This window comes from Triticum urartu, chromosome 7A (genome assembly GCF_056163025.1).
Source record: "Triticum urartu cultivar PI428250 chromosome 7A, HENAU_Tu73, whole genome shotgun sequence".
Lineage (NCBI taxonomy): Eukaryota > Viridiplantae > Streptophyta > Magnoliopsida > Poales > Poaceae > Triticum > Triticum urartu.
Genome location: NC_141879.1, coordinates 44,594,815 through 44,604,378, shown reverse-complemented (window position 1 = coordinate 44,604,378; position 9,564 = coordinate 44,594,815). Strand labels below are relative to the sequence as shown.

Sequence of the window (9,564 nt, the reverse complement as noted above, 5' to 3'; positions counted from 1 at the left end):
CTGTTAGTTGGTCTAGTTGCTCTCTACGCTAGGCGGATCGTGCTAGCTCATCGGTTTGAATCCCATCATGCGCTGCAGCTTCTTTCATTTTATTTGAGGATTGTTTGTGTAAAAATAAATAGAATGTATGGGTCCTTTCTTAAAAAAACAGCCTCAGCCATTGATGGTGGCCCTGCCACGTTGGCACTCATAGGGATACGGTTGGAAGCACCGTATATGCACGAGATGACGAGTTAGATGACCAGAAACACGTATTTTACAAGTTTATGCACTAAACTGAACATTGCATGCAAGTTCTGTGACTTCTAGTGTATTTACCTCTTACTACTAGTATGAGTAACATCACACATATCAAGCCAAGATAAGTCTATAGCATAATAAATGAAGGAGTTAAATACATTAGAAGTCTTACAACTTGCGCGCGACGATCAGTTTGGTGCACGAACTTGCAAAATACGTGCTTCTGGTCATTAAACTTGTGCGGGTGTGCAAATACGGTCATATTTTCCGTACGTGGATGTATTTGCTGCCTACGTGGCAATGCCAGTGTAGCAAGGGCCCATTGTCAGTGCCTAGTGCATGTGATGTTTTTTCTGCAAAAACACCCTTGTTTTTTTACTTTGTACAAAAGCACTCCAACAATTGTTGTCCGCTGGGTCCCAGCCGTCAGTATTCGCTGTGAAAACATTTGGCTGGAAAAAAAGGGACGGAGCGAGTTCGAAACTACAAACTGTTGTAATGGCGCTAACAACCTAACCACCTCAACTGATCGTGCTTGCTGTTTCATTTGGACTACTAAGGTATATCACCTCTTGGATAAAAGTACACATTCTGAATATATTTTCTTTTCTCTACATTTTCCAATTCAAAATGATTCGGATTCAAACAAAATTTCCACTGATTTGTTTGAAAGAAAATTACATACATTCCTTTTGCACACATTTTCTTTTATCTAGATTTTTAATTTAAAATTCGAATTTAAAGAAAAAAATTATTTGATTTTTCCGGGAAAAAATTACGTAAATTTATCCGGACCTGTATTTTCGTTTATCAAGATTTTCCAATTTTAATACATTCGAATTCAGACAAAATATCCAGTGATTTGTTCGAAAGAAATTTGCGTACATTGATTATGAACTGTATTTCTTTTATATAGCTTATTCAAATTCAAACAAAAATTAGATGATTTGTCCGAACAATACTTACATTCATTCTGAGCCACATTCCTTTTCTCTAGATTTTCAAATTCCGAATTATTCGATTTGAAACAAAGTTTTTCTGATTTGTCCCCATAAAATGTGTATATTCATTGTGCACTATATTCACTGCGCACTATATTCACTTTTCCATATTTTTAATTTTTAAATTATTTGAATTCAAACAAAAAAAAGTTAATTTCTCCGAAAAATTTATGTACATTATTTTTTACATATAATTTTTTTATCTAGATTTTCGAATTTATAATGAGTTCTGTTGATTGTCCGAAAGAAATTGACGTATATTCATTATGAACTATATTTTATTGTAAATAGAAAAAAGAAAGAAGAATACATAAGATAAATTGTGTTTATCTATTTAAATGTCATTGTGGCTGATGTTTTTTTAACTCATTGTGGCCGGATGGTTGGTGCTCCCACACGCGGCGAGCTTATGTGTTCATAGGTTCTTCTAGAAAATGTGGTCATAGGTTCGAACCGGTGCCTTCCCTTTTTCTCGTTTTGTTTTCTATTTTAGCTCGTAATGTCTTTTTTTAAGGCCGCACAATATTTTTTATATAAAGCTAATTGTGCTCCAAGAATGTGAACAATATGTAGGTCAATTGGTTATCGAAGCGTGGCGGATCGTAGCAGGTGTTTTGTTCGAATCCCAATGAATCGTGGCGGGCAGGCTCAACTAGTGAGCTGCGGCTATTGAAGCCTCAGCTACACCTAGTGTCTGATGACTAGTAGTTACTACTGTCGAACGTACACCTGACCTCGCCGGCCGGTGCAGCACCGAAAGTCTCTAGCTCCTCACGTCACGTACGGTTGAGCCGACGTACGGTTCGAATCCTCTCCGGCGGGCCCAAGGCAGTGGCGGCTTCAGAAATTTGCAACCGGGTATTCATGTGTATTCATTTTGCCAAAATCATTGCTATTTTCTGAAAATTGTCACTCTTTTGCCAAAATCAACACTGTTTTGTAAAAATCATGGATGTTTACATGAAGATCTAAGAATACCCCTAGCGCCGCCCCTGGCCCAAGGGCACGCGTTCGTCCTTTGCCGGTCCGACGCCGCTGTCGCCGGACAGACGGGGATCTTGGAACGTAGCAGGGGCTCTCGCTCTCCCTGGTGGCCTGGCGCTGGCGGTGAGCTGCCCGTACCGTACGCGGCCGATCACACGCGACGCGAACGATCGTGGGGACGGACGTCGTCGACCGCCTTGTTGCTTCCGGCTTCGCGTTCTCCGCCCGGGGCTCCCACCCGGACGTGCACGCTTGTGGCTAGGGGACGCCCGTGTCTTCCCAGCTCGGAGCTGCCGACCCTGTGCCGACTACACAAAACAAACCAAACCATGCCGCAAGTCTATGGGAAAAGAGCTGACGTTGTATTCTACTACCACGTAAGCACATGATGCACGGTGAACCGTCTTGTTGTTCGTGATAGCGTACTCCCAATGCCGAGGAGGACGGCACCGCGGCGAGCGAAACCAGGCGTGAGGACGCCGACGAGACGAGGTCTCGGACGGCGGCGAGTTGGAGGAGGTCGACTTCGCATGGGAGGTGCGGCTCGCTGAAGAAGTCTGGTGCTTGGAAAGGTTTAGAGGTAAGACTGGCGGCGGCCGCGAGGGGAGGAGGGGAGGAGGAACGAAGCCTGCGCGGCGCCGGCCACGGCGACGAGAGCTGGCAGACGTGGTTACGTGGTTAATTGGCGACTTGGGCGGTGACGAAAGTCAATGGAGCAGGAAGCGTCGAGCCGGTCGATCGACAGTTCGACACACACAGAAAAAAGCGAGCGCATCGAGTGACTTTGGCGAGGAGAGTGCGTGGAACGACGGATTCGTCCAACCTGGATGCTTGCCCTGCTGGCTGGAGCAGTAGGAGGAACGCCCCGGCCGGAATCTGAATCTTGCGGGACGATGTATTCTTTTTCTCCTGGATGATGGAATCTGGGTCACATGCCACATGATTGAGATGTTGTTGCCCTCCGTAAGCTATACTAGGAAGTATGCCCGTGTGTTGTCATGGAAAAAGTTTAGCATATACATCTATCTCAATAATACACAAAATCAAATGAGTGACAACAAATTCATAAGAGTGATTACATATGATAATAAAAGCGTTGTGTACTTTGTGGACCGTCCATACAAATATACTTTTATTGTGTGTATGTTAATGTCGTATAGATGTACAAACTTTCTCTTCATTTGTGACATATGCAGGATACAAATATACTTCCTATTCTAGCTTTCTTTTGCTCTGGCTGCATATTTTCGTATTTCTGCCTTTCTCTTGCACATTTTTTTTGTTTTTTGTGCCAGCTCCATATTTGTATATTTCTTTCTCCCTTGTGTGCAACTTTTTTTCAACTGAGTTGAATCTTTATTTGTTTTGTTTCGCTGATAGGCCTGACGTCGCTTTTTCAGCTTCTCCTGTTTTTCTTCATTGGTCATTTGTGCATACCGCTCTCTAACTTTTTTATTTCTTTGTTCTTTGGCATCCAGGACTGGAGATAGCTACACAAATTGCATGGCAGCATGAGAGTTTTCTATATTGTATGAATCTGTTAAATTTATTAAAAAAGAAGGAATTGATCAGATTTTGCATTAAATATATGCATAGTGACAAAGCATATCACATCGCCAAATTAACCATCCTAATGAGTTGCCGAAATCAGACAATAAAAATGTCCTATGCGCAACACTTTAGTTGAAGTAAATTTACCTAGATGAAATTGTTCCTCTTAAAGGTGTTGATCTGCAACCCTTCATCGATAAGTTCGCAGGCAGACTACCAGGATGGAAAGGGAAGCTTCTCAACAAGCCTGGCAGGGTGGCACTCGCTCAGTCGGTCCTCATGGCCATGGCCACCTTCCACATCACAGCTCTCAACTTGTCGAAGGGGACTCTTAGTAAGATCGACAAAATCATTCGGGCCTTCATCTGGCAAAAAGAAGACCAAACTCAGACCTCCGGAGGCTACTCCCTTGTTAACTGGAAGACAGTCTGCCGCCCAAGGCATTTGGGCGGCCTAGGGATCATGGACCTGCAGAGATTCAGCCGTGCCCTGCGCCTACGGTGGCCGTGGTTGCAATGGACTGACCCAGAAAGGCCATGGGTGGGATCGGAGCTGTCGTGTGACCAATCAGACATGAGCCTCTTCCGCGCATGTACCTCTATTACACTGGGCAATGGGCAGAAGACTTTGTTCTGGTATGACAATTGGACTGGTGAAGGTCCGCTCAAGCTCCTAGCTCCAGAGCTCTACAGGATTGCCTCAAGAAAAAACAGATCGGTGCACAACGAGCTCATGAACGAGAACTGGATTAGGACGGTGGCCAGACTGCAGACCATTCAGCAGCTAGGTGAATTCGTGTCTCTCTCGAACCACATTAGTCAGATCACCCTCCTCCCTGACCAAGAAGACACCATTCACTGGAACTTAACCACCTCGGGGACTTACTCGGCCGCCTCTGCCTACGGCGCGCAGTTCATCGGCTCCTACTCACGTTTTGACACGACCAAGGTCTGGTCCGCAAACGCTGAGCCCAAGTGTAAGTTCTTCGCATGGCTAGCTTTGCACGGAAGAATTCTCACTGCGGATATGCTGGCCGTGAGGGGATGGCCTCACGATCCCAGATGCATGCTCTGTCTTCAGCAGAAACAACAACTCACCTCTGCAAAGACTGTCCCTTCACGGTCGCGGTTTGGAACCAGGTGAACTCTTGGACTAACGAAGGCGTTCCAATCTCGGGCTTCCTCCCGGAGCCAGGAAATTTGTCTGACTGGTGGGACAAGACTCTGAATTTCCAGTCCAAGCAAGTGCGCAAGAGGCGCAGTGGAAGAATCATCTACACGATATGGTCCGTTTGAAAGGAGCGAAACAGGCGAGTTTTCACTGGACAAATGCTGACGCATCGCGAGGTGGCGGCTCTAGCCCTAGACGCAATCAATCAGAGCAACCTGGCGTTTGTCGGCAACCTGCCAACCGCCGGCATTGGTTAATCTAGATTCTAGGTTGGTTGGTCTTTTGTGGTTTCTACACGTTCCCTAAAATGCTCGCCCCTCTGTAAATTGCGTCCTTTCGCCATCTCTTCTATAAAGAAAAAGGCAGTGCTCCTGCCGGTTCCTCAAAAAAAAAATTGTTCCTCCATACCACCTCCAACGTGTCCACCTTCAGAAACGTTAAGCATGGCATCTTCTTTCTGGTCTAGAACAACAACTTCATCGAGATAAGACTCTATGACCATGACTTCTAAATGTATGTGTTTTGGAGCCGGTGATTTATTATGCAGTCGCATATTGACGTTTGTGTGCTAACCCGTGTATATATATATATTAGTCCAAGATTGTTTATTATGAAAGACTCTAATACCAGTACGTGGAGGGCACACAAACAATACCAAATCCAATCCAGCTTTGATTCAAATCGGCCAACACCAAACAAAAACAATTTTTTCTTGATACTTTCAAACCGATGAGTGCAGTACCTAGCACGTTCTTTTCTTGAGATTTGCCAAATCGGACGCAGTGTAATTCTTTTCTTTTGACTTCCCATATATGGCTTTTCTTGAGACTTTCCATACATGGCACGTGATTTCTGAGACCGACCAATTCTGACACATGCAACATCAACGTTAAACTTGCAAACCAACCTGTGGTTGGATGGTTAGAGGAATTGTGATATCTCCATCCCACCAGGGTTCAAATCGTGGCGAAGCGCCTATGATGACTTTGTAAATTTCAAGATGATATGCCATCTCAGTCTTTCGAAGGTGTTCATAGGGATAGGGTGTGCGTGTTTGCGTTCATAGGGATGAGTGTATGCGCGTGTATATGAGCACTTGCGTCTGTATTGATGTTCAAAAAAAACATCAACGTTAAACCACTCTCTGTTTCTCTCATTAATTTGCCCCCTTATATCGCTCAGTTTTCCTCCTTATTCCAGGCAGACACATAGGGCTTGAATGCGTGCAGCATGAGCCGGTTTAATCCGGTCTTTCTCTCCTTAATTCTCTCCCAGCAATTCCGAAATTGGTCGATCTCTCTCTCCCATTAATAATTTGCCATAATCCCACAATCTTGTTCCGATCTCATCTTTTGAGACGGATCAACTCTTTACGGAATTTTTTTTGAAATGGAACACTTGTATTCCATTACGACACGGCCAAATCGCCGGTCACCGCACTGATTACATCTTCAGGGTAGCTTGTGAACCATTCACAATGTTCATCATGAGCTAAACCTGCACCCATAGAAGCCAACACATGTGCTGGCTTATTACAAGATCTTGGAACATAGACTACAGAGGCCTCTATAAAAAGAGTGATAAGCTTGAACTTAATATCGCTGAACATGATTCCTAAGGGCGCAAGGTCATAGGCTGTAGATGTCACAGCTTGTTTGAGCACGAGGCAGTCTGTTTCAAAAACAGCACGTCCAACACCCAAACGATCAGCCAGAGAGATGGCCTGTAGAAGAGCATAAGTTTCAGCGTGAAGAGCATCCGAGCAGTCATGTTTCCCGCTAGCTGCTGCAAACCGGACATCCGGCGTTTCATCTCTGCAGATAATACCCCAGCCACCTACTACTGTTTGTTCACAAAAGGATGCATCCGTGTTGATCTTGACCATATCATTCGATGGTTTTTCCCATCTACATTGCTGCACTATTCCTGGTTTGGGTTTTGGCACCAGGAATTCAAACCATTCATCAACATGGTGCTTGACAGTATACCTGAAGGCCTCAACCTCGAGTCTCTTCTCGCCATGGTTACCTTTGTTTCGCTCCATCCACCAGCACCACAGCAACGCCACTGCTAGGAGCATACGTTCCTCCGGGAGGCTAAAAATCACTGACAAGCACTCTTTGGGTGAAGCACAATCTAGCAGCTTGACTCGAACGTCCTCTAGAAGCAGAGCACGCCATCGTTGCTTGACACTCTTGCATTTGATAAACAAATGTCCCCCATCCTCAAAGTACTTGCCGCAGACTGCACATCGGGTGTCGAGCTCCACGCCGCGCCTGCTGATATTCATATACATTGGGTGATTATTATGAGCAAATCTCCAGAGAAAATGATGAACTCTGGGTGGGCAGTGGATCTTCCAAATAGTCTGAAAAATTTGAGAATTGTGTTCCGTATTTCCTGAACTCTGTCCCCGCTGCCGGTTAGCTTCATTTTTCAGCATCTGTACATGTACTTTATAAGCAGATTTAACTGAAAAGCAACCTTTACTATTGAAATGCCACGCCAGAAAATCCTCAGCTTGGTCACAGATTGGTATGCTTAAAATTGCCTGGACATCATCAGCATGAAAACATCCCTCAACTAGGCCGCGGTCCCAGCTTCCAGTGTCCGGGTCCATCAATTCTGAAACCCTTAACAGAAGATTTACACCTTGGTTCGATACAGGCATACGAGTTGCACCTCTGGGGATCCACGGATCCTCCCAGATCCTCACCTTCGTCCCGTCCCCGATACGCTAGATTATCCCTTCCTTCAGCACCTCTAAACCTTTGAGAATACTGCGCCACACGTAACTCATTCCAATGATAGGTTCAGCAGCTAGAATATTGCCAGAAGGGTAATACTTGGCTCGTAGCATTTGTGCACAAAGTGAATCCGGGGCTTGTATGAGTCTCCACCCCTGCCGTGCTAACATGGCCATATTGAAAGAGTGCAGATCACGGAAGCCCAGTCCACCTTCCTCTTTTGATAACTTCATTTTCTCCCATCCAATCCAATGCATCTTCCTTTCATCGTCTTGCTGACTCCACTGATATCGGCATATAAATCGGCTGATCTCATCACAGAGAGACTTAGATAGATCAAAACAAGCCATTGCGTATGTCGGGATAGCTTGAGCGATAGCTTTAACATAGACTTCTTTACCTGCCATTGACAAGCATCTTTCCATCCCTCCCTGCAATCTGCTCAAAATACTATCCTTCAAATATGCAAAGCACTTCTTCACCGACTTACCAATGTAAGTGGGCAATCCCAAATATTTTCCACCATTGGTCTCAGCTCCCAATTGTAATTCCTGCAGCAACAGATTTTTAATCCCTTGTTTTGCATTAGCACTAAACATCACCGAGGACTTTTCTCTGTTAATAACTTGTCCTGAGCTTTCCTCATATGCTTGCAAAATAGATTTAATTGCCTGCACTCCTTGAACAGTAGCCTGCATAACCAGAAGAGAGTCATCCGCGAAAAGAAGATGATTGACCCGGGGTGCCATTGGGGCCAACTGGATGCCTCGGATGTGTCCCTCCCTTTCAGCTTGGTGCAACAAAGCTGAGAATCCCTCAGCACATAGAAGAAATAAGTACGGCGAAATAGGGTCACCCTGTCTCAGCCCACGCCCCGGAACTATGACATCCGTGAGATCGCCATTTACCCTGAACCGGTATGTGACGGTTGTGACACACTTCATAATTAGCTGAATGAACTCTTCCGCAAACCCCATCCGCTTTATCATGCCCTCCAAAAAAGGCCACTCTACTCTATCATATGCCTTACTCATGTCAAGTTTTAGTGCCATATAAACATCCTTTCCAGTACGCTTCCTCTTCATAAAGTGACTCATCTCATATGCCAAAATTGTATTATCTGAGATTAAGCGCCCCGGGACAAAGGCACTTTGGTTCGCAGAAATGAGTTCATCCAAAATCATCTTGAGACGGTTAGCAAGGACTTTGGAGACGAGCTTGTACACTACATTGCATAGGCTAATAGGGCGAAGATCTTTGATACGATCTGGGTTCCGAACCTTTGGGATGAGTACAACAATAGTTTCATTCCATCCCTCCGGTATACTGCCGCCTTGCAATACATGCAACACCTCTTGCACCACAACCTCACCAACCGTGCCCCAAAATCTCTTATAGAACACAAAAACTCTTAACGGATTTTCTAGGCCGCTTATATTGATATCAAGAGGTAAAGGTATATAAGTTGATCATATTTTATTGAAGGGAGCGAGGTGGGATAATATAAAGTATATGAGCCTATTATTAACACAACCGTGAGCTACTCGAGTTGGATGTCCGCTCGACCATTCAGCTATAGGTCGGCAGTTCAAACTCCCTAGCCCATCTTTTTGGCTCTCGGACTGCATAGTTTACCCGTGGGTGGCCTGAGGCCCATGCGGTTGGCAGGTCTCACGGCAAGGACAAATTTTTACTACGTACGAAAATCTAGTCCCATGCGGTTGGCAGGTCTCACGGCAAGGACAAATTTTTACTACGTACGAAAATCTAGTGTAGCTGCTAAAAAAAAACCAAAATCTAGTGTATGAACGGACGGACGGACGAAATTCAGGACTTAGGGACGAATATTTGGAAGAAAGAAGCAATAGCCT

At 44.9% G+C, this 9,564-nt stretch overlaps 1 protein-coding gene across 1 annotated transcript; it reads right to left on the bottom strand.

Moving 5' to 3' along the window:
* Positions 1-6,354: 6,354 nt before the first annotated feature.
* LOC147957527 (uncharacterized) lies at positions 6,355-8,670 on the bottom strand. Its single transcript, XM_087531732.1, has 4 exons — positions 8,602-8,670; positions 8,184-8,385; positions 7,498-7,571; positions 6,355-7,389 (listed from the first exon to the last, which is right to left on the bottom strand). Exons 1-4 carry the CDS (start codon positions 8,668-8,670, stop codon positions 6,355-6,357), a joined length of 1,380 nt encoding a protein of 459 aa, XP_087387858.1.
* Positions 8,671-9,564: the final 894 nt, after the last annotated feature.

What these genes read in the sequence shown, in the direction of transcription:
- LOC147957527 (XM_087531732.1), bottom strand. Translation starts at nt 8,670, where the DNA reads ATGGGGTTTGCGGAAGAGTTCATTCAGCTAATTATGAAGTGTGTCACA. An exon ending in CCGTCACATACCGGTTCAGG is followed by an intron (nt 8,386 to 8,601) that starts GTAAATGGCGAT and finishes CTGGTTATGCAG; the next exon opens with GCTACTGTTCAAGGAGTGCA. An exon ending in TTCATGCTGATGATGTCCAG is followed by an intron (nt 7,390 to 7,497) that starts GCAATTTTAAGC and finishes GTACATGTACAG; the next exon opens with ATGCTGAAAAATGAAGCTAA.